Consider the following 25880-nt stretch of genomic DNA (forward strand, 5'->3'; position numbering starts at 1 on the left):
CGGCTCTTTGAAAAGCTGTCCAATTTAGTCCCACATCCAAGCTTTTTCCCCATAACCCTGCAAATGAGTCCTCTTCAAGTACATGTCCAGTTGCTTTTTGAAAGTTCCCCTGGAATCTGCTTCCATCGCCCTTTCAGGTAGCACGTTCCAGATCTTAACAACCCAAGTGTGAAAACATTTCTCCTCATTTCTCCTCTAGTTCTTTTCCCAATTATTTTAAATCTATGACCCCTGGTTACTGACCCAAATGCCAGAGGAAATAGTTTCTCCCTACTTGCTCCATCAAAACCCCTCATAACTTTGAATACCTCTATTAGGTCTCCCCTTTAGCTTCTCTGTCCTAGGGAGAACAATACCAGCTTCTCCAATCTCTCCGCATAACTGAAGTCCCTCATCCTTGGTATCTTCCTGATAAACCTCCTCTGTACCCTCTCCAAGGCCTTGACTTCCTTCCTAAAGTGTGGTGCCCAGAATTGTACTCAATACTCCAGCTGAGGCCTAACCAGTGATTTGTAAAGGTTTATCCAGTTTTTGTATTCAATGCCCCTATTTACAAAGCTAACTATGCCATATGCTCTCTTCACCGCCTTATCAACTTACCCTGCCACCTTCAAAGATTTGTGAATATGTACCTCCAGGTCCCTCTACTCTTGCACCCTCATCAAAATAGTACCATTTAGATTATACTGCCTCTCCATGTTGATTGCTTTTTAAAAAAATGTATTTATATTTTTTGATGGCTTTTGCTTTGAATGAGGGGTTCTCAAAGTTCACTTCAATGGTGAAAAATTCTTAATAGAATTGCTAACAATTACATTTTTTAACAATTTTATTGCTTCCAGCACGAACCATTATAAGAAATATTCGTAGCTGGTAGGAGAAAATTATTCTTTTCTTTTAGGACGAGGACAGGCCTTATTTGGACCTCTTGAGATTATGTATTAGGTTTATTGCTCATCCTTGTTAGAGAGCTCCCTCTGAACAAGAGCAGCTGCAGCACAAATAAAATATAATTGTATATTAATAATTATAAGGTGAAGGATTTTGGTGCTAGAATTAAACATTTTTGCACTTGCACTCATATAGCACTTTAAAATAATAAATTTTTTAAGGGAAAACTGGATAAATATTTGAAGCAGAGAAAGATACAGGTCTATGGGTATTAGATTGATCTAGCAATGAGCCAGCATAGGCACAAGGGGCTCTTGGTCGTCTTCTAGGCTGTAAGCTTCAATGGTTCTACAATGTCCCAAAGCACTTCAAGCAAGTGTGAGTAACTGGAGACCAGAAGTGGAAGGAGAAGGGTTAGAGGTCATGACCAAAAGGAAGATCAAAGAGCTAGGTTTTGAGGAGGCATTTGAAGGAAAGGAGAGAGTTGGAAAGGCAGTGGGCTTGATCGAACTGCTCTTGGAGGATTATTGTCTGTTCACTCCTTTTTATAGCTCTCTACCTGTTGCCCATCTCATTCAAAATTAACATGCTGTCCTATTCCTGAATAAACCAATCCTGAAATCAGTATATATATTTTTGAAAATAGTGTTAGACTTCCCCTTAGGCCCATCACTAAGGAGACTATGACAACAAACTTTGCAAACGTATGTTATCATATGGCACCATATGTAAATTAGCATCCAGAGGAAATTAGGGCACAACGGTCAAGGTCCGGGTAAAGTACATTTCTGGTGTATTCCACCCCGCTGCACTGGGGGAACGCCCTGAGAGGAAAATCAGCGCTCTCTGTGTTTCTGGGTGTAATGCACCAAGGAACGTTATCATGTGTTGCTATATGATAAATTAATCTCTCGTGGCATTGCTTATGGACAATTTTTTTAAAAATCAATAGAAAAGCAGAATATTTTTTAAAAGGTGAGAGACTAAGAAATGTTGATATTGGGAGGGATTTGGGCATCTTTGTACACAAATCACAGAAAGTTAACATGCAGGAACAGCAAGCAATTAGGAAAGCAAATGGTATGTTAGCCTTTATTGTAAGGGTGTTGGTGTATAAGAGTAAGGAAGTCTTGCTGCAGTTATATAGGGCTCTGGGGAGACCACACCTGGAGTACTGTGTACAGTTTTGGTCTCCTTACCTAATGAAGGCTATACTTGCCTTTGTACACCAGTCACTGAAAGCAAACATACAGTTGCAGCAAGCAGTTAGGAAGGCAAATGGTATGTTGGCCTTTATTGCAAGAGGATTTGAGTACAGGAGCAAGGATGTCTTATTGCAGTTGTACAGGGCCTTGGTGGGACCACACCTGGAGTATTGTGTGCAAATTTGGTCTCTTTACCTAAGAACTGATATGCTTGCCATAGAGGGAGTGCAGCGATGGTTTGCCAGACTGATTCCTGGGATGGCAGGACTGTCGTATGAGGAGAGATTGGGTCGACTGGGCCTGTATTCACTCGAGTTTAGAAGAATGAGAGGGGATCTCATTGAAACATATAAAATTCTGACAGGGCTAGACAGACTGTATGCAGGGAGGATGTTTCCCCTGGCTGGGGATGTCCAGAATGAGGGGTCACAGTCTCAGGATACTGGGTAGGACATTTGGGACTGAGATGAGGAGAAATTTCTTCACTCTGAGGGTGGTGAACCTGTGGAATTCTCTACCACAGAAGGCTATGGAGGCCAAGTCACTAAATATATTTAAGAAGGAGCTAAATAGATTTCTAGACACAAAAGGCATCAGGGGATATGGGGAGAGAGCGGAAATATGGTATTGAGATAGAGGATCAGCCATGATCATATTGAATGCGGAGTGTGCTCAAAGGGCTGAATGGCCTACTCCTGCTCCTATTTTCTATGTTTCTATGTTACAAAATAAGTTGAGGCTGAGGTTTTTTTTAAAACCTCATGCTTTGTGCCTGACTTAAAGGGACAGGTCCAAACCAACCAAGACAGAACTTTCATATTTGTCACACCCACATTGTGTAGAGTTAGTACATGATACCTCTTCAACTAACTATAGATCCAACTGTCTTTCTCTCTATTTGAATAGTCAAAAGTTGTTGCGATCACCACGGAAACCAACAAGAAAGATTTCAAAGATTCCGTTTAAGGTTCTGGATGCTCCGGAATTGCAGGATGATTTTTACCTCAATCTTGTGGATTGGTCAGCAGCAAATGTTCTAAGTGTTGGTCTTGGTGCGTGTGTTTACTTGTGGAGTGCATGTACCAGTCAGGTAAGGTGCAGATTAACCCTTTTGAGAACTGAATGTCTTTTGGAACTTGCACGTTTGTTATCTGCCAATATTTTTTTCTGATAGTTAATTATGATAACCCCAACAAAGACTGGTACATTTTCTGATTCACATTTGACATGTTATAGTTGCTTAACTTTTTTTACCCTTTCATTTGGGGCCCAGTTTGTTTTGTTATGCTACCCAATGTAGTTAGACAATTCCTGATCACTGAATAAAGCTTGTCCTGCTATGCAGGATATTAGCAATGTGGGGGTTTTTTTAACACTAAGGGTAGTGAACATAGTGGGTGGAAGATTGTAGATTTTTCTTTTGTAATGGTTGGTACATATTTGATGCTTTTCCAGGCTGCAGTATGTCTCTTTATAAGTGGTGTGGTGAGGCAGGACTTGTGGGATCAGTTCCAAAGCATTTGGTTTGTATAATTAGAGAATTGGGACATCTTTTACTCTTTGTCAGAACCCCAACTACAACTTCATAATATAAATTTACTTGAAGTTTTATTTCTTTATTTCCTTAAATGTATTTTCTTCCCCTCGATCTACTTTTCTATCCTTCTCATGTATAATGTATATATTGCACTTCAATTGAGAATTTCAGCAGGAGTCACTCCCAGACAACTGCAGAAGCTGCTCTCATTCAGCTGCCAGAGGATGCAGGGTTACATTGGCTACCCCGGCCAGGAAAGATGGCGTGACTTCTTTTTTTTCAAGGGTGGGGGGAGCAATATCTATTTTTAAATCTATTAGACTCCCCTCATGGCTAAGTGAATAAATGTACAATGATGTGCTACTGAGCCATACGGACCGAGAAATTTCGAGGTTCAGTCTCCAGTCTGTGCGGGGTGAGCTGATCTCAGTTGGGGCAGTGGTGGGGTGGGCATTGGGAGGGGAAAATCAATCAGCCAGAGCTCCCACACCTGATCCCTGCTAGATCATGTGTATTTGTCAACATTGGGTGAGGAGAGGATTAGGCCTAGCTGTGATGAGACTGCCAACACTCGTTGGTTAGACTCGCATGAAAGGAATGGCCACATAAAAGATATTTAGAGGCAGCCAGTGCCTGTGAAGCCATATCCCAGCAACAGTCATTGCCTTTATGAATGGAGAGGAGAAAATGGGAATGGGCAAACTCTGTACTCGTGTTCTACAAGTATGTAGGATTTATAGTGAATTTTGCCTCTTCGTGCAAAAAAAATAACCAAAATAGTCTTGGTCTCTTGATGGCCCTGGGTTGTTGGTATGTCGACATGTTATACCATGCAGTGGTAACGTTCCAGATTCTCCTTGCTTTCCCCGTGCATTAAGGTCCCAATCTTAACTGGGCAGTCTGAGAGAAGTTGAGGGAAGGAGGAATAAAGTGAATGAAACTGCCTCTTTTTGGAATTTGGTATCCAAAATTTATTCGTACTCAACCTGGGAACATAGGAACGAGTAAAGGCCATTCAACCCATCCAGTTCTTCTTTCAGAGGTGATCCAACCAGCTTTTCAGGAGTCCAGAAACAACACAAACTTAGTACCGCCCATCCAGTTTCTTTTATAGATTTGTTGTTAATCGCTTCCTTTTGACTTATTCTTTGGACCTACTTCTATGCCCCGCTGCTCCTTTCTCTGAAAGCACTTCAAACTTGCCCTATTTAATTATTACTCTTTGTTTTATAAACCTATTTGACATTATTTCTAAATATAAAATGCCTTATTGCTGGTGGAACAATGAATTGTAGACCAAAGTACCATGGGTGGCCCAGCTGTACGTGGGGGAGGAGAAAGGTCAGGAGAGCAATAGTTAAAGGGGATTCTATAGTGAGGGGAACAGACAGGCGTTTCTGCGGCCGCAGACGTGATTCCAGGATGGTTTGTTGCCTCCGTGATGTCAGGATCAAGGATGTCACGAGCGGCTGCAGATCATTCTGGAGGGGGAGGGTGAACAGCCAGAGGTCGTGGTCCATACCGGTACCAATGACATGGGTAGAAAGAGGGATGAGGCCATGCAGGCAGAGTTTAGGGAGTTAGGAAAGAGATTAAAAAGCAGGACCTCAAAGATAGTAATCTTCGGATTACTGCCGGTGCCACGCGCTAGTGAGCATAGAAATAGGAGGATAGAGCAGGTGAATGTGTGGCTGGAGAGATGGTGCAGGAGGGAGGGCTTTAGATTCCTGGGGCATTGGGACCAGATCTGAGGGAGGTGGGACCTGTACAGGCTGGACTGGTTGCACCTCAACGGAGCTGGGACCAAAGTCTTCACGGGAAGGTTTGCTAGTGCTGTGGTGGGGGGGTTTAAACTAATTTGACAGGGGGATGGGCACCAGTGGGTTGCATTAGAAAGGAGAAACAAGGTACACAAAGGATTGGGAGAGAAAGATAGTACTAGAGTAAGAAATAGTGCGGTATTGGGTGAGATCAGACTAAGAGAGAGTACAAGAAGGTCTAAGATAGATTTACAGTGCATGTGTGTAAATGCACTAAGCATGGTAATCAAGGTTGGTGAGCTGTAGGCACAAACAGCCACATGGAAATACGATGTCATGGCAATAATGGAGACCTGGCTCAAAAAAGGGCAGGATTGGGTACTAAATATTCCTGGATACAAGGTGTGGAGATGCCGGTGATGGACTGGGGTTGACAATTGTAAACAATTTTACAACACCAAGTTATAGTCCAGCAATTTTATTTTAAATTCACAAGCTTTCGGAGGCTTCCTCCTTCCTCAGGTGAACGTTGTTGAAACAACACCAAGTTATAGTCCAGCAATTTTATTTTAAATTCACAAGCTTTCGGAGGCTTCCTGAGGAAGGAGGAAGCCTCCGAAAGCTTGTGAATTTAAAATAAAATTGCTGGACTATAACTTGGTGTTGTAAAGTTGTTTACAATGGATGCAAGGTGTTCAGGAAAGATAGGGAAGGAAAGAAAGGAGGGGGGTGGCAATATTGATTAAGGAGAATATTGCAGTGCTGGACAGAGAGGCTGTCCTGGAGGGGCCAAGGACAGAATCTATTTGGTTAGAGTTAAGAAACAATAGAGGTGCCATTACATTACTGGGTGTATTCTATAGGCCACCAACTAGTGGGAAAGATATAGAGGAGCAAATTTGCAGGGAAACTACAGAGAGGTGTAAAAACTATAGAGTAGTGATAATGGGAGACTTCAACTATCCTAATATAGACTGGGATAGTAATAATGCAAGGGGCAAAGAGGGGGAGGAATTTTTGAGATGTGTCCAGGAGAACTTTCTTGACCAGAACATTTCCAGCGCAACAAGGAAGGAGGCATTGCTGGATATGGTTCTGGGGAATGAGGTGGGTCAAGTGGAGCAAGTGTCAGTGGGGGAACATATAGGGAACAGCGATCATAAGGTTTAGAATAGCTATGGAAAAGGGCATGGACCACTCTAAAGTAAAAATACTCAATTTGAGGGGGGGACATTTTCAGTGGGATGGGAACGGATCTGACCCGGGTAAATTGGAATCAAAGATTGGCAGGCAAAACTGTAATTGAACAATGGGCGGCCTTTAAAGAGGAAATGGTTTAGGTACAGTCTAGATACATTCCCACGAGGGAGACGGGTAGGGCAACTAAAGCCAGAGCTCCCTGGATGACAAAAGAGAAGAGAGTAAGATAAAGCAGAAAAAGAGGTGTATGACAGATGTCAGGTTGATAACACAAGTGAGAACCAGGCTGAATATAGAAAGTTCAGAGGGGAAGTGAAAAAGGAAATAAGAGGGGCAAAGAGAGAGTATGAGAATAGACTGTCAGCCAACATAAAAGGGAATCCAAAAGTCTTCTATAGGCATATAAATAGTAAACGGATAGTAAGAGGAGGGCTGGGGCCAATTAGGGACCATAAAGGAGATCTACTCATGGAGCAGAGAGGATGGCTGAGACACTACATGAATACTTTGCATCTGTCTTTACCAAGGAAGAAGATGCTGCCAGAGTCTCAGTAAAGGAAGGTGTAGTTGAGATACTGGATGGGCTAAAAATTGATAGAGGAGGTACTTGAAAGGCTGGCTGTACTTAAAGTAGATAAGTTACCCGGTCCGGATGGGATGCATCTTAGGTTACTGAGGGAAGTAATGGTGGAAGTTGCGGAGGTACTGGCCGTAACCTTCCAAACATCCGTAGATACGGGGGTGGTGCTAGAGGACTGGAGAATTGCAAATGTTACACCCTTGTTCAAAAAAGGGTGTAAGGATAAACCCAGCAACTACAGGCCAGTCAGATTAACCTCGGTGGTGGGGAAACTTTTAGAAACGATAATCCGGGACAGAATTAACAGTCACTTGGACATTAGGGATTGATTAGGGAAAGCCAGCATGGATTTATTAAAGGCAAATTGTGTTTAACTAACTTGATAGTTTTTTGATGAGGTAACAGAGAGGGTAGATGAGGGTAATGCAGTTGATGTGGTGTACATGGACTTACAAAAGGCGTTTGATAAAGTGCCACACAATAGGCTTGTCATCAAGATTAAAGCCCATAGGATAAAAGGGGCAGTAGCAGCATGGATACAGAATTGGCTAAGTAACAGGAAACAGAGAGTATTGGTGAACGGTTGTTTTTCGGATTGGAGGGAGGTATACAGTGGTGTTCCCCAGGGGTTGGTACTAGGACCACTGCTTTTCTTAATATATATTAATGACTAGGACTTGGGTGTACAGGGCACAATTTCCAAATTTTCAGATGACACAAAATTTGGAAGAGTAGTGAACAGTGAGGAGGATAGTGATAGACTTCAAGAGGATATAGACAGGCTGGTGGAATGGGCGGACATGTGGCAGATGAAATTTAATGCAGAAAAATGCAAGGTGATACATTTCAGTAGGAAGAATGAGGAGAGGCAATATATACTAAAGGGCACAATTCGAAAAGGGGTACAGGAACAGAGAGATCTGGGGGTATATGTGCACAAATCATTGAAGGTGGCAGGGCAAGTGAGAAAGTGGTTAAAACAGCATACGGGATCCTGGGCTTTATAAATAGAGGCAGAGTACAAAAGTATGGAAGTCATGATGAACCTTTATAAAACACTGGTTTGGCCACAACTGGAGCATTGTGTCCAGTTCTGGGCACTGCACTTTAGGACAGATGTGAAGGCCTTAGACAGGGTGCAGAAGAGATTTACTAGAATGATTCCAGGGATGAGGGACTTCAGTTACGTGCATAGATTGGAGAAGCTGGCGTGGTTCTCCTTGGAACAGAGAAGGTTGCGAGGAGATTTGATAGAGGTATTAAAAATCATGAAGGGTCTAGACAGAGTAGATAGAGAGAAACTGTTCCCATTGGCAGAAGGGTCAAGAATCAGAGGACATAAATTTAAGGTGATTGGCAAAAGAACCAAAGGTGACATGAGGAAAAACCTTTTTACACAGCGAGTGGTTAGGATCTGGAATGCGCTGCCCGAGGGGGTGGTGGAGACAGATTCAATCATGGCCTTCAAAAGGCAACTGGATAATTACTTGAAGGGAAAAAATTTGCAGGGCTATGGGGATAGGACAGGGGAGTGGGACTAGCTCGTGCATAGAGCCGGCATGGACTCGATGGGCTGAATGGCCTCCTTCCATGCTGTAATCTTTCTATGATTCTGCTTGTGTCACAATTGGAACCTTGCATTCAGCCTGAATACATCTTTCATTACAGTGAATCAGATGGGCTTCCATCTCACAAAGTAGTCTGGTCATTTGGGACAATTATTCTGCAAAGACACCTGAGTGAGAGGAATTCCAGATATTCCTCGTCCCCAAAAGCCAGTGTCCCTTCATTTGCTGCTGTATCTTGGCATGTGTGATTTTATACTTCAACTGTGTGTGATGTCACTATTTCACTCAGCATTAAATTGGGGGATAAAAAGTGTTGATTTATTAAGAGGCTGGATCTTATCTTTCAATAAAATGAAAATATATTTTGCAGTGGCGTGTTTTGTGTTTTTGTTTCCTAGGTAACAAGGCTATGTGACCTTTCCATAGATGGTGACTCTGTTACATCTGTTTGTTGGAACGAAAGGGTGAGTGTAATCAGGTGCCGCACACTCATTATCTGATGCATTTAATTCCAATTTTGCTCACTGATCTAAAATTCAGTGCAATCAGTAAGATTTCATAGTAGTTACTTTCAAATTTTTATATTTTTTTCTCCAAAATGTAGGCTGCTATTAATGCTATTAATTTCCTTTTTACATACAATATTTTGCACATTGAGCTTGAGGGAATGAGCTGTAACATGGGTGATCTACAATCTGTGCAAAACGCTAATTGCTAACTGAATCATTTTAACTGCTGATCCTGGGTAAACAGAGTGAATGAATAGATAGAAAATGGTTTGAGATTTTTGGTTTAAATGATCATTTGAATGGAGCCTACTGTGCAAGAGTTGAGTTTTTTTTTAAAAAAGCAAATCCACAAATTCTAGAAACTTGAAATCTTAAAAATAGAAAATGGTGGAAATGTACAATAGATCAATCTGAATAAGAAAAAGAAAATTATTAATATTTACTGTAAACAACTTAAATACAAGGGAGATAGAAACATAGAAGCAAGAATAGGCCATTCGGCCCTTCGGGCCTGCTTCGCCATTCAAAATGATCATGGCTGATCGTCTAACTTAGTACCCTGTTCCCGCTTTTTCCCCATATCCCTTGACCCCTTTAGCATTAAGAAATATATCTATCTCCTTCTTGAATATATTTAATGACTTGGCCTCCACTGCCTTCTTTGATAGAGAATTCCACAGGTTCACCACCCTCTGAGTAAAGAAATTTCTCTTCATCTCGGTTCTAAATGGCATACCCCGTATCCTGAGACTGTGACCCCTGGTTCTGGACTCCCCAGCCATCGGGAACATCCTTCCTGCATCTAGTCTGTCTAGTCCTGTTAGAATTTTATATGTTTCGATGAGATCCCCTCTCATTCTTCTAAACTCTAGTGAATATAGGCCAAGTCGACCCAATCTCTCCTCATACGTCAGTCCTGCCATCCCAGGAATCAGTCTGGTAAACCTTCGTTGCACTCCCTCCATGGCAAGGACATCCTTCCTCAGATAAGGAGACCAAAACTGCACACAGTACTCCAGATGTGGTCTCACCAAGGCCCTGAATAACTGCAGTAAGACATCCCTGCAGTGCTGAGGGGGATACCTTGGGTATGATCTCCAGGTAATATATGCATTTCAGATCTTCATCCACAGGGGATGTGGGTGGGACAGTGGTGCACTGAGGCATTCTGTGCTGTGTCATGGAGTGGAGGGGTGCAAGTTTACTTCTTTCTTTCCTCCCTCCCTCCCTCCCTCCCTCTCATGTGGCTGAGTTCCTGATCTGCTGTGAGGATACACTGGTTGGAGGCAAGGACAGAGGCAAATTCTCCAGCAGGGTTATCCCTGGCTACTGCTTTGAGTTTCTAGCATGGGAGAATGCACCATAGGTGAAGTATGGGAGCAGGTCATTAACCTACCCACTGCTGTCTCCCCTGCAGGAGGTTCCATAGTCACAGCCTCAATAACCTAATGTAAAAATTCTTTTAATATGCTCAGGGGAATTTTGTGGCCGTGGGCACTCACAAGGGATATGTGCAGATCTGGGATGCAGCAGCTGGGAAGAAGCTGACCTCTCTCGATGGACATTCCGCTAGAGTTGGTAAGTACTTAAAAAAAAAAGACCAACATTAAGTAATTGCTGTTTCAGAATCTGATTTCATTTGGGATTCGTAGAGCAGTTTTGTTTTTTTTTAAAAAGGGGGGACAGATCCATTTTTTTTAAAAGTAAGATCGGAACTGTGAGAGAATCGTTATAATCCGATAGTTAATTCATCGCATAAAATGAAAACCACTTTTTTAAGATTTATAAAATTTTTGAAGGTTGTTGATTTGAAGATATTTATGATTGATTTTATAAGACGTTAGTGTATCTCATCTGATTCTGTATGTAGTTTTACGAGATGTTAAAACTATTAGACATAGAGGTGTAAAACTGTCAGTGTAGGCAACAATCCACAGTGGGATGGTTTCTCGTATCACCTTGGAAGGAAGAATGATGAGCAGCTAATATTTGGCAGCGTATTGTAAAAACAGTATTTGCTTCGCACCATTTTCTGAAAATCCCTGAATGTATAGTCAAATATTCATTAAATGTATAGTCCAATTTAACAAACACAACCACAACTTGCATTTATAGAGCACCTTTAACGTAGTAAAACATCCTAAGGCTCTTCACAGGAGCGTAGTCAGACAAAATTTGACACTGAGCCACATAAGGAGATATTAGGACAGGTGACCAAAAGCTTGGTCAAAGATGTAGGTTTTAAGGAGCGTCTCAAAGCAGGGAGGGAATTCCAGAGCTTAGGGCCTATAGAGCTGAAGGTATGGCTACCAATGGAGAGGCAGAGGAAATCAGGGATGCACAAAAGACCTGATTTGAAGAAACGTAGAATTCTTGGAGGGCTGTAGGGATTTAGGAGGTTACAAAGATAGGGAGGGACAAGATCATGGAGGGATTTGAACACAAGGATGAGAATTTTAAATTTGAGGCATTGCTGGACTGGGAGCCAACATTGGTCAGTGAGCACAGGGATAATGGGTGAATGGGACTTGGCGTGAGTCAGAATACAGGCAGTAGAGCTTTGGATAAGCTGAAGCTGAAAATGGGAAGCGGGCCAGGAGAGCATTGAAATAGGCGAGTCTGGAGGTAACAAAAGCATGGATGAGGGTTTCAGCAGCAGATGGACCGAGGCAGGGGCAGAAGCAGGCACTATAACAGAGGTGGAAGTAGGCGGTCTTGGAAAGGATATGGGGACGGAAGCTCAGCTCAGGGTCAAATAGGACGCGGAGCTTGTGAACAGTCTGTTTCAGCCTTAGATGGTGGCCAGGGAAAGGGTTGGAATTGGTAGCTCGGGAACGGAGTTTGTGGCAGAGCCCGTTGACAACTCATTGAATGTATAGTCTAGTTCTTTATTTGCTCTGTCAGAATTACAGGGGAATTTTGTAGCCATGGGCACCCACAAGGAATATGTGCAGATCTGGGAAGAAGATAACTTCTCTCAATGGACATTCGCTAGAGTTGGCACTTAGGTGGCTCTAGAAAGTGAGGAGACCTGCAAAGGCAGCTTACAGATTCAAGCATTTACATTTCCTTCCCCAATGTTCTTCATGCTGGGGACATTCTGTGCCAAGGATACCCTAACCCAGGGAGGATCTGCCCAAAAAGAACTACTTGCTGCTTTGGATGCATCCACTTTTTTTTTATTTTGGCAAAAGTGAATTGTCTCAGACAAAAGATAATAAATGGTGGGACAGCCAAATGGACCAGTATTTTCCAGGCCTGCACATTCAGTGCTCTTATAGTAGAATCCTACAAAAATTGGATCATCCAGGTAGAGTAGGACTGCTTGCTCGGATGGACTTTGGTTATTGTTGCAAGCATTGTGTCCTACTGAAACTTCAAGTGTTTTCAAGAAGCACAGGGTTAGTAACAACTGATTAAAGTCGAAATCATGTTCAGACAATGTTATCAAGAAATGTAAATGTGCATTTGTTTCATGAATACAATGTAACATAAACAGGAATTTAAAAAGATTTGTCACCTATGTTACCCAGGTGTACTGCTATGTTGACATATTTTGACCTTAGTTAAACCTGCCTGTCACAAACTTTAGACATTTAGATGTTACATTACTAAAACTAGTTGACTGTGGATTAGTTATAAGGTGGTGACTTTGAGTAAATAGGATCATTGTGTAAATAAGACCATTGTTGCTTAAATATTTCACAACAGTTATGAAACGAATAGTGTAAAGGGGCTGAAGCAGTCACCAATATAAAAGCTGAGTGTTTAAAATGTACTTTCACTGTGCTGCTTGGTGTACAGGGGCTTTGGCCTGGAATGCTGATCAACTCTCGTCAGGAAGTCGGGACCGTCTCATTCTACAGAGGGACGTGCGAACACCCCCACTTCAGATGGAGCGGAGATTGCAGGGCCACAGGCAGGAAGTTTGTGGTTTAAAGTGGTCACCTGACCACCAGCACCTAGCTTCTGGGGGCAACGACAACAAGGTACCTGACATCTATTCCGATGATGTCCAAAATGTGTGCTGTGGTTTAAGCTCATTCACATGTAGACTGAGCAGGTGGCAAGTGCAGTGAGTATTTGCATTCTTACACCCAGGAATAAAAAAAATACATTGCAAATACTGGAAATCTGAAACGGCCCAGTGATATTTGCCTACACTTCTGCCCCTATCACTCTTGATTTAGCTGCTAGACGTGTACAAGTGTTGGGTGGGGTGGAATTTCTTCCAGGTTTTTTTTTGTTCCCTTTGGAACTTGGTCAACCTGCTTTATGATGTCCTAAAGAATCCTCTGTGAGGGTCAGTCATTTATTGCATGTCTATTTTTCATTTTACACCTGCATTTTATTTTTCTTTCAGCTATTTGTGTGGAACAATTCCAGTTTGAGCCCAGTCCAGCAGTACACGGAACATTTAGCAGCTGTAAAGGCCATTGCCTGGTCCCCTCATCAGCACGGACTTCTGGCATCTGGAGGGGGCACTGCCGATCGCTGCATTCGTTTCTGGAACACGCTGACTTGCCAGCCCCTGCAGTGTGTCGACACAGGTTCCCAAGTCTGTAATCTCGCCTGGTCTAAACATGCAAATGAACTGGTGAGCCTTTAACATCAGAGCATGTGGAAAGGGGAACCATCCCTTTGCAGTGTGTTAATAATAATCAAGTAATGGATGTGTATGTTTGCTGCCCGTACTCAGATTGAAGCAGGCTGGATAAAGGAAAATGATGACCTTGCTGCCTTTTGCAAAGTTCATGTTAGGGCACTAATCATAGTGCAGATTAACTGTTATCTGAAGAGACTTTTGAAGCTTTTAAACAGAGTCGATACCCTGTTCTGAACTTTGGTTGTAACCTAGGAGTCTCAGGGCACTTTTACTTAACTTATTTTTAATTCTTGCCTAGGGAGGGCAACCTCTATGTGCCCTTTACATTTGCAGCAGCACAATGGAAATCTGATTAGTTCTGATGATTATGAACCTTTTACCCAAACACCCAACTAATATTGAATGTCTGGCAGCTTGTCTTTGGACACAGACTTGGGATTTTTAAAAAACCTCTTTCTTCTTTTTCCCCTCTCCCTATTGAAAATGCTAAACAGGAGATTGCGACTGAGACCCTGCTCTTTGAAACAAAGGGAGCTCACCTGATGAAAGCAGGGCTGCAGAACCATGCAGTTTGTAAAAAGAAATGTCATTTGGAGCGCGCTGGACTGGCTCCCCACACTTGCCTGGTTGAAATGGGAGGAGGTACTTAATCCAGCAGCAGATTCAGAGACCCAGTTATTTGTGGATGTTTATGCTTGGATTGCAGCTGTTGGGAGAGCAGCAGACCTTTTTTCAGCTGCATTATTGTAAAAGCGCCTTCAGTCTTCCTGCCAGTTGCCTGGTTGATCTGATGTTACATCCATAGTCCAACTTAATTACATTTCCTAGCTGGAAGTCTGGACATTTTGTTTATGCTGATCCTTTCTGACCCAATTCATAAACCTTCTGATTTTGTGGATTAGACCTGATCGTTAAATCCTACTGATGAATTCTAAACTTAAACTTAAACCTAAGCTAAAGTTAAACCCTGCAAAATTTGAAAATGTCAACCTGCTGCAGTTCTGGTATGGTGCACACAGACACTTGCCCTGTTTGACATAGCAGCGCTCCATCTACTCAAAACAGAGTACACCTTCGGTCACTTATGTCACATACATACAGATGAACAAAGTTCCATGAGGGAGAAGGCACTGAGAATGCAGATAATGATGCACATTAACTCCTATTTAGTATTTTATTTCTCTAGTGTCTTCCTTGCCAGTTCCACCCTACACAAACTCCAACTGTGCCACCTATATCCTGTCCTGCACTAAGTTGTGTTTGTGCTTAACCCCTCTCTTCTTCCCCCCCCCCCACCCCCCCATCCATCTCAGATGTCTCCCTGTCCCTGAATTAATTGGATTCAAAATCCTTATCTTTGTTTACAAACCCCTCCGTGGCCTCACCACACCCTATCTCTGCAACCTCCGCAGTCCATGCCCTTCAGCCCTCCAACTCTGCTCTGTATCTCTCCCCTTGCCCCCACTGCATTGTTGGTGGCAGAACCTTCAGCTATCTCAGCCCTACTCTCTGAAACTCCCTCTCTAGACTCCTTCACATTGCTGATTCTCTTCCTTCCTTTAAAAGCCTCCTCAAAGCCATCTTTTCAACCATTCTTTTGGCCATTTCCCTACTACTGCTCAGGATCCATTTCTCCTCTGTCAAGCACATTGGGACATTTCTAGGTGAAACAGCATTTTATTTGTACTTCTTTTAGTTCAGTATACTATTTTCGCTGCTTTGGGGAGACCAAATGCAGATTGGGTGATAGCTTTGCTGAACACCTCTGTTCAGCCCACAAGAGTGACCCTGACCTTTTGGAGAATTTTAATTCTCTATCCTCCTCCCAATCTGACCTCACTGTCTTCAGCCTTCTACACTGTTCCAATAAAGCTCAGTGCGAGCTCGAGGAGCAGCACCTCATCTTTTGATTAAGCACTTTACAAGCTTCTGGACTCGACATTGATTTCAATGACTTCAGACCATAATCACTGCTCCCGTTTTTTCGGACAGCAAGTGCTGGTAATGGTTCTGCTGTTGCCATTTACAGCTCCTCTAGACCCATCTTTTGTTTCTTTACTTGTCCCATTACCACCCTCCTTGCTTTTCACCATTATCCCTTTTGTCATTTAATCACTCGTGCCCTCCATCCTATCAGAAACCTTCCCTTTTGTTCTTTCCTCCCTTGCCCACCTTTCCCTGGCTCTGTACTTGCTTAATAACTGTTATATCTTACGTTTTCCAGTTCTGGTGAAAGGTCCTTGACCTGAAACATTAAATCTGTTTCTTTCTCCACAGATGCTGCCTTACTTGCTGAGTGTTTCCAGCATTTTCTGTTTTTATTTCAGATTTCCAGCATCCGCAGTGTTTTGCTTTTGACCTCGGGACATTTACTGGGTTAAAGGTGTTTTTTAAATGAAAGTTGTTGTTATACTTTTGTGAAGGCTGTTGTAAGTGTTTGTTTTAAACTATTTTATTCCTTCCAAAATCAGTTTGATGATTACTGATATGAGGTTTTTTTGCATCAAAAAGAATACAATAATTTGCTCTCAAGGGATTCAACCTGAATTTTTTTTCCCCGATTTCGGGAAGGAAAATGTTCTGAATTCAGAAGGTCGACCAACTCCGTGCACTGAACAATGAGATCAAAGTGATGGCCACATTTATACTGGCTTCCAATTAACTCTCTGTTTAGTTTTAGAAAGTTTCCCTACACCAAGCGCCATAGACAGTTCCCCACCCAAGATGGCCTGCAGACAACCTTCTCTTAAGGCCTCAACCAATGTACCAACTGATGGGAGATGCATAAGAGCAGTTGACTTATATCAAGTTCACAGTTTACATGCCATAAGTGTTTGTCAGTTAATGGGTGTTACAGGCCTCTTGATGGTGTCGATGTAAAATAGCTGCAGTACCACTAAACCTCTGCTATTCTGCTGTCACTGTTCTTAACAGTACTATCAAAAAACCTAGATAAAGGACCAAGGCCCCTAGTGTCAGACATTTATGGTTCTGATTTACCCGTTGTTCTTCCCTTCGTGTCACTTTTCTTCAGTTGTGTTGTAGATCTCTACAGTTGTCATCTACCTTGCTCCATCAGAGGTTTAATAGAGATTGTTCTGGAGGGTAAGCGTTGTCTTGCTAGATCCTTTATTCCTCCCTGAGATAGATTACATATTTTATACTAATTTGGTGCTCTAACAGATGAGCTTAAAACCTGTCAAAGCCTTTCCCTTCAAGAAAGCATCGTTCAGATGGTAGTTGAAATTGGGATTGAATGCCAGTGTATGGGTGGATGGTCAGCACTCTCTTGCTGGAACTACCATGCCACCTCTCACCTTCCAGAAATGTGGTTTTCCCTCCAGTATGTCGGGCTGTGCAGTGAGCCGCACAATGTTTCTGGGCAGTGACAAAACCAATTGTTTTTACATTACTCCGTGCTGCGTGTAATAAATTGCCTTTTGGCAGCGGTGACAAATAAATTGCCTTTCGGCAATGGCGATGAAAGTATTTGACCAGTGTACTGTGACCTTGCTAACCCTTCTGGTCCAATTAATTCATTTATACACTCATAAGTTCTTCTACAGTGTAGGTGAGACTCAGAAGATCTCGCCTCACGAATCTTTGAGTTCCTTTGAAATCAAGTGAATAGAAACCGGCTCAATTCTGAACAGTGGTGATGACCATCCATCATATAACAGATTCCTAACTTGATCTGAAATAACCCATTGTGATCCAACAGTGCATGAAGGCTGGGTTTGCCAGGAAAGGTTTTTTATTCTTGAATGAACGATGTATCTCACAGCAAAAAGGAAGAATGTTACATTTTTCATGAATTAAAATTTTGGCTTTACATTAAACTGTGGCTGGACAGTGAAGTGAAGGCAGTCAGCAAAAGTATCGGCCTATCACAAGAAGATCAGATCATGCCAAAGAAGAGGCACATAATTTTGAGAAAAATCTGTCTGGCAGATGGTCGGCTTTTGGTGAAATACCTTGTGCTCAATGTGATTTTCTAAGTGAACGATCACCTGTCTAACACTGAAGTGGCTGAACAAGTCCCTTGTTTACTGGGGTTACTTGTTGACCTTCATTTTACTAATGACTATTATGGATGGACATATCAACAAGGATTTTCTCTTATAGCATAAGGAGCAGTGTTGTTTGGAAAGTTCTTCAAAGCAGTAGCAGATCAACATTGTGGGAAACGCTGTCCAGAGAGGCTGTGACACTCGCTGAAGGAGTGTGAGAGTGTTCAGAAGCCAGAATCCCCCAACAATTGTGCCTTATGGTGAAAACTAGAAGCATTCCTGCAGCAACTATTCTAGATCCTAGTTGAGTCTGTACCCAATCTAGTTGCAGACTATGATTAGACAAAAGAGACACCACCAGGTTTAGACTTCCCCAATACTTCAGGAACTACCTCAAGTACCTTGCAAAGTGTTACTATAATTTTTAATGCTTTTTTTTTGTGTTTAACGCCCATTAAAGGCAAGATACTGGAATTGCAGTGTCCACTTTACGGCATTGTTATTGGTCAGGAAAGTATATGGTTCACTGTGGTATTCATGGTGAAATAAAAAAGGAGGAAATAGTGCTAATTTAGGATAGAAGATCGGAGCTGAGGTGACCTTACGTGGGAGCTGGTGATTGAAGTGCATTAGATGACAACAATGTACGTTACTTACCAATAAAGTCTTCAAGGTATTGAGCCAGGTTTTAGCTGAGTTTGCTGGACTTGAATCAGTTCAGTTTCATGTGACTTGAAGCAAGACTATTTCTGATTGAATTCTAATAAAGCTTCATTAAGGTATATGTTTTATTGTGACACTTTTTGCTTTGCTTTGCAGGTTAGTACACATGGCTATTCCCAGAATCAGATTTTAGTGTGGAAATATCCATCCTTAACACAGGTTGCCAAACTGACAGGGCATTCGTATAGAGTGCTCTACCTGGTAAGAGATTTGTTGCTGTGAGTGGTTGTAAGATTGGCACTACTTTGCATAGCTTCCTGTAACAGACACAATTCTTTAGTGACCATTTTGTTAGTTTACAAAAAATACAACATTTTTAAATTTAATGTTTATATGATCCATTCATTTACATAAGAATAACTAGCTCAGGAAATGTTTCACAAATTTTTGTTTAATAATATGTTCAGGAAAATGCAGCATTCTGTAGCTGAATGATTTAACTTCCCATTTTGACCCTATTGAGGAATCTCAAAGACTGACTATGCTTCACCCTACATTATTTGCTCGAGGTGATAGTGGTTATTTTCAACTGAAAAATCTGAAAAGGCCTCTTTGGGCATTGTCTTCAAAACTGTACAAGGCCTGACCGAATAATGTTAACGTGCTGATGAATAGAATCGCCAGTAAAAGAGGAGAAACATGAAGTGCTGGTTTCATTCTTCAGTCTGCCTATTTTTCCACTATTTCCAACAGTGTGTGTGCACCTGTATTCTGTGTGTACAAGGACAAACTGATCTCATAATTGTCAATTCTCACCTTTTATGAACCCATATGTCTTCAGATTTTGATTGGAAACCCTATGCACGTTTGTGCGTGTTCCTGATAATGTTGGCACATCAGGTGGGAGCTGGAAAATCTTTTGCAGGCACAGAAGGTTTCAGCTTCTTTTACTTAGTTTTACCTAAAGGTTATTTACACACTAGTAAATCATGGTATTTTCTGTTACCAGCAATAGTAAACATTGAACTTACAAGTACTTCTAACTCCCCAAGCCCTTTGAAAAGGTTCTAATGCAAGTTGAAAACAAAATATGAAAGGCTATGATTAAATAAAGAAATAATGAATCAACTTCACGTTGGACTTTTCAGATTTCTGTAACATTTTTATGCCTATGTGCTTTATCAGTGTATTTTTTTTTACTGGGACCTGTCCCTTCCCAAAACTCACTTTGCAAATTCTAAGCTATGTTACATGCTGATTGATGCGTTCCAGGGCAGGTGAATTTCTGGATATCACCCAGCAGGGGGCTCTCTCAATCAATGAGCGTTAGGATTCTTGACAGTGAGGCTGTGGCTGATTTAGACATAAACTATGTTAATGCTTCCGTTAATTCATTTTTTCTTACAAGTTTGACATCTGTTCTGCCTCAAACTGTTAACAGGTGGTCATTTTTCTTGTGGAATGAAAAGAAAAATACATTCTCCTTTTCCAATTTGCTCCTAATCTGATGCCAGTTTCTACCTTTTTACCCAGCGTAGCCAAATTGGTGTGTATCTAAATATACTGTAAATGAATGTTGCTTGAATTGGAGAAGCATTGAAAGTGGTGTAACCCAGGGATCAGTGCTGGATCCACTTTTGTTCTCTATGTATGTATTTGGGCTGGCAAGTGATTGAATTTTTTAATCATGATTAATCTTGCAATTAAAAATTTTAATCTTTGTTAATCTTGGTTTTTATTGCATATTTAATTGTACAATTACTGCATTCCTCTCATTCAAGTTTTGTTTTATTACTGTTGCTTCTATTATTATCATCCAAATAATAACCAGCATGAGACACGTAGGGGTTCAATACATCACTCCCTGAAAGTGCAAATGAAAGAAGATAAAGCCATTTAAAATAAAGCCAACAGCATTTTGGGTTTTATAAGTAGGGACATGGTACAAGAGTAAAGAAGTAATAATAAATTTGTACAAAACATTGGTCAGGACTGTTTCCACTGGAACAGAGAAGGCCAAGAGGAGAATAGAGGTTTAAAAATGTTTTTGAAGGATTTTGATAATGAATAGTTGGGGAGTCAGTGATGAGGGGGTCACCACTTTAAAATTGTCACGGAGGGGTGAGGAGAAATTTCTTTATGCAGAGGGTTGCTGAAGAGGTTGACACAGAGACCATAAGGGAAAATTAGATAAATATTTAAGCAGAAGAAGATACAGAGCTGTGGGGAAAGAGCACGGCCACGGGCTTAGTTTTAGATTGTTCTAGAAAAGAGCTGGCCGAATGGCCTCCCCCTGTGTTGTAAACATCAGTGATTCTGTATTTTCTAGTCGATTTTTGACTTTAGTAAGCATTAAGCAGATTGAGAGATCCAATACACAATAGCCCTGAAATTCTACAGGGGATCTACTAGTCTCCTGCTGTTTACACTGCTCCCTGGGGGTTCAAACGGTCTCCAGCTGGAGTTATGATAAGACACTGTTGGAACCTGTGTGGAATTTCAGTGCCAATGTGTTTAAATAGTCACTAGTTTCCTCTCCTGAGCTCTTTGTCAGGAGTGGCAATACTGCAAACGAATGAGCTCAAGGCTATATATATATATATATACATATATAATAGTGCATATACACACACACACACACACACACACACACAATCCTTCCAGTTAATGGCTTGTAATATTTATTTCCTTTCACGCTCTTTAGGCCATATCACCTGATGGAGAGGCTATTGTGACAGGAGCAGGAGATGAAACTTTACGGTTTTGGAATGTTTTCAGTAAAACCCGTTCTACTAAGGTAGTAAGTGTTTTAATGCTATTTGCTGGCAGAATTGTGTTGTAAACTTAATGGTTGATTATGAGAGAGTAATATGTCAATGTGTATATATATCTCCCTATGGAAAAGTATATAATTTTTTTGGCAATCATAGGCTCATAAAATATTTTTAATACCTATTGCACATTATCAAAATAGCTTCAGCTCTTGTGCCTCGTTTGTTCTTGCATCAGGTTGATTTTACTGTTAAATTACAAGCACATTTATTTCTGTAGTTGTATACGGCAGAAGAGTAACAGACTGCACAGGCAGGAGTCTCATCAGGACTTCTGGTGATATCAAAATACAGCGGTTTAATTGGCTGAAGCAAGATTAAGCCCAAGAAAGTTAAGCTTTTAAAGGCAAAATCTTAATCCTGGAAAACCCATTGCCCCTAATGGCAAAGTTCTGTGTGAGGAATGAGCTACTCCCCTTTTTTAAACTGACCCTGTGTACTGGTGACATCCCATCTGTGTGGAAAGTAACAGAGAAAGTCTTTTATTTATATAGTGCCTTTCACTACCTGAGGATTTCTCAAATTACTTCACAACCAATGAAGTACTTTTTCAAGTGTAGCCATGTTTTCAGGGAAACTTGCCAGCAAATTTGCGCATGGCCAGGTCCTAAACCAACAATGAGATAAATAACCAGGTAATTTGTTTTAATGAAGTTGGTTGAGGGGTAAATTTTGGCCAGCACAATAGGAGAATGCCCCTACTCCTTGACTAATGCCATGGGATCTTTTACATCCACTTGAGAGGGCAGGTTTAACGTATCATGTGAAAGACATTATATTAGACAATGCAGCACTCCTAGGAATAGAGTAGGCCATTCAGCCCCTCGATTAGGTCATGGCTGATCTGTACCTCAATTCCAAACATAACTGGTTTAGTTATCTAGCATCCAGATCTGGCTGGATCACATCAAGCAGTATTGGGCCTTGTCTCTTCTGCCAAAATCTCTCATGACTGCAGAGGATCATCCTGGAAAGTAAAGGTGAGACTTAGCTTCTTTTCTCCATTACCAACTGTCTCCTTAAATCCCTCACCCTTAGATCCTCCACACTCACCTCCAACAACATGTACAAGGAGCTCATGGACTTCTTTGTCACTAAGATTGAGGCCATCCGTTCAGCTACCTCTGACATATCTCCCCCTTGCCCACCAAGCCACACCACCCCCAAGACTAGCCCTGAATCCGTGTCTTTTTCTAGTTTCTATCCTATCTCCCCTCTCACCCTCTCCGAGCTCATCCTGTTTGACATTCACCTCCTGCTTCCTTGTCCCCATTCCCACTAAACTGCTGACCACCCAACTTCCCTTCCTCGTCACTATTGTAGCTGACATTGTAAATGGTACCCTCTCCTCAGGTACTGTCCCTCTCCATTTCAAAATGGCTATCACCACTCCCTGACCCCTCTGTCCTTAAAAACTAATGAAATCCCTTCATGATCTTGCCCCTCCCTATCTCTATAGCTTTCTCCAGCCCTACACCCTCTTTACCCAGAGTGTGGTTAGAATGTGGAATTCGCTACCTCAAGTAGTTGAGGCAACTAGCATAGATGCATTTAAAGAGAAGCTAGATAAACACATGAGGGAGAAAGGAATAGAAGGATATGTTGATGGGGTTAGATGAAGTAGAGTGGGAGGAGGCTCATGTGGAACATAAACATTGGCATGGACCTGTTGGGCCGAATGGCCTGTTTCTGTACTGTGCATTCTATGTAATTCTAAGTAATCCTCTGAAGAACTCTGCATTCCTGCAACTCTGGACTCTTGTGCATTCACCTCTCCCTTAGCCCCACTATTAGCAGCTGTGTTTTCAGTTGTCTAGGCCCAAACCTCTTCCCATCTCTTCCCTCTGTTAAAACCCATCTTTCTGACTAAGCTTTTAGTCACCCCTCCTGATATCTCCTTTGCTCAACAACAATTTTTGTCTGATTATGCTTCTGTGAAGTGCCTTGGGATGCTTATCTACACTAAAGGCCCTATATAAATGCATGTTGTTATTGGTACTGTGAAGAGCAAATCAGTAACTAAAGTAAAAACAATGATGTTTTTAAAAATGTTTTTTAAAAAAACTTTTTGTATACTGTTTGATTTCCTCAACTGCTTATTTGAACTGCAGCCTTATAATTAACTCATTGAAATATTTTATATTATATAAATGTTGTTAATCTAACCTGCATGTGATCTAAATATGTACAGTGCCTCCTGATACCATTATTACTAAATTTTCATTTCTTTGTATTTTTAGGAATCCAAATCAGTCCTTAATCTTTTTACAAGGATACGGTAAAACTATCCTGAAGAACAGGCACTCCTTATAAAACGGATTCCCTCGACCCAAACACAAACAGCAGTAAAGTTCATCAGAACTAACTTAACCTCCTCTTCACTGTTTTTGTTCATGTGGTCAACGCACTTTCATTTGTTAAGTTTTGAGGCTGATTGGACAGGAGAATGTTGGGACGTTGTTAACTCATGTCAACACCAAGGTGGATGAAAGAAATGCGAAAGAAGTACGGAGTAAAGGGAGAGAGTTCACTTTATATGTATCTATTGTACAATGTGTACAGAAGCTATTTATTGGACTGAGGATGATACTTTGATGCTGTCTTAATGTTTGCATGGAAACGGGAGTGTGGGAATGGATCCAGAATTCCTTCTAATCTTTTGTATAGAAAAACATAAAAAATATTTACATATAGTGTGTCTTAGAGATCTGAAAAGGAAGGTACATGTTTTTTTTAATTAACCACACCCATTCTATGTAATCATTTAGCAGTGTCTGCTTTGAGAGCTGAGGAATTTAATTTTCTGTAATTTACAATGCACTTATGAAACTTGTTCATTTGGAGTAAAGTCATTACAAATGGGATCCATAATTAAAAATATTTAACATGGAAGTTTAATTTTGTTCATAAATTACCCACTGCTGATTCTGTGCTGAGTAGAATCAGCAATTTATATCTGGCCTCAATTGTTACACACTCAGTGATGTGCCACTAAAATACGCAATCATCCAGGCTGATTGACCTGTGTTACTGGTGAAGTTCAGTGCAGCCCTCATCGAATGGGACTGGTTCTCACATATAGGGTGTTAAATTCGATAACCCCCCGAATCCGGGCACAGGGGTCACGGTGCGTGACTCACTCGTGCCCGCTTCTTCCAATGCAGGCAGCATGTGAGATTCATGCTGCCAGCTCATTTCAATGATTTACACGTGGAGCCAGTGCTACCTGCGCTGTTGAGTGACTGCACGCTCCAGCCGGGGGTCTGATATGGGGCGTGGCCCCCACTAGTTAAAGGCTGCCTGCACCTCTTAAAGGGAAGGTGCACTGTCAATGCAAGCAGTTGAGGATGACAAGTGGAATGGCTGGATCTGCAAGAGAACGTGAACCAGGGTTCTCCGCCAGCACACTGGACCCTTGGTGCGGGGAGTGGACGAACGGTGGGCCGTCCTGTACCTGCAGGGTGGCAGGAGACCCTCCAGAAACCAGCTGCGGAGGAAGTGGTGCTGGAAGTGAATGCCAGGAGCACTGCACCATGCGCGTGGATGCGGTGCAGGAAATAGTTCAATGATTTGACACAAGTGGTCAAGGTGAGTGAATTCAAGTGTCAAGTGGTACATCCTACCCACTGCCCCACGCATGACAACCCCCGTCATCCACCCACCAACAACGCTGCCCATCTGTACGCAATGCTGCACTTCGGATGCTGCATCTCGTCCTCACTTAGTACCACACTTGCAATCTGCACAACTCACAGGTCACACACACTGGGAGCTATTCAACCATGACAAGCACATCACCCAAACATCTTGCAGGACACTCACTGACATACTTCCCTCTGTCTTGCAGGAGAAGGTGGCCCAAAACAGCCAGCAGCAGGAAAGACCTGAGGGAGGATAGGACAACCACATGTCCTCATCCCCATGGAGGAGACCATGTTGCAGATCATTGGGCGGGCCGTCATTGCGGCTGTGGCCACTGACGACAGTGGAGGTCTCTGCAAACCTAATCCTCCTCGTTTCAAACATCTCCCTCATCCCACAATCTTTTCTGACTCACATGCTGCTCCATAACTCAACCTGTTTCCCTTTGTCATTGCAGATACCCAAGAACTGGAGCCAGCACCGTCCGAGGTGGAGGAGGAAGACAGTGATATTAAGCCACACCGTCACTTGATCTGACACTTGCATCCACCAGCTCAGATACTGATACTCCATGTGGTGTGTAGGGTAGGTTAGAGGAGGGATCTGCAAGTGGTGAGACACTGGATACAAGTGCACAGGAGCCGGGGTGGGGGGAACGGATACCACAGGTGCCAGCTCGCCAGAGGGTGAGATTGCACAATGGTTCTGCTGCAGAGGGGGTCCAATGATGACTTTGATGGGCTAGGCTACAAAAGACAGGCGTACACCACCAAATGCTTGGTGCACTGGAAAGCCTGCCAGAAAGCCTGCACTCAATGTCAAGGGGCATGGAGGAGTCCAGCTCCAACTTGGCACAGGGCTTTGCACCGAGCTTGGAG

General features: G+C 42.1%; 1 protein-coding gene across 2 annotated transcripts in view; it reads left to right on the forward strand.

Annotated features, from left to right (window-relative positions):
- The window catches only part of LOC137325277 (fizzy-related protein homolog), a 52509-nt gene extending 28290 nt beyond the window's left edge, over positions 1-24219 (forward strand). For both annotated transcript variants that reach the window (XM_067990177.1, XM_067990176.1), the window contains exons 7-14: positions 3003-3186; positions 9140-9205; positions 10726-10828; positions 13055-13239; positions 13614-13847; positions 18686-18790; positions 21234-21326; positions 23601-24219. In XM_067990177.1, the coding sequence (XP_067846278.1) occupies positions 3003-3186; positions 9140-9205; positions 10726-10828; positions 13055-13239; positions 13614-13847; positions 18686-18790; positions 21234-21326; positions 23601-23642 (1012 nt within the window). In that variant the 3' untranslated portion in view covers positions 23643-24219. The remainder of the gene's footprint in view (positions 1-3002; positions 3187-9139; positions 9206-10725; positions 10829-13054; positions 13240-13613; positions 13848-18685; positions 18791-21233; positions 21327-23600) is intronic.
- The last annotated feature ends 1661 nt before the right edge of the window (positions 24220-25880 follow it).

Source organism: Heptranchias perlo, chromosome 9 (assembly GCF_035084215.1).
Source record: "Heptranchias perlo isolate sHepPer1 chromosome 9, sHepPer1.hap1, whole genome shotgun sequence".
Lineage (NCBI taxonomy): Eukaryota > Metazoa > Chordata > Chondrichthyes > Hexanchiformes > Hexanchidae > Heptranchias > Heptranchias perlo.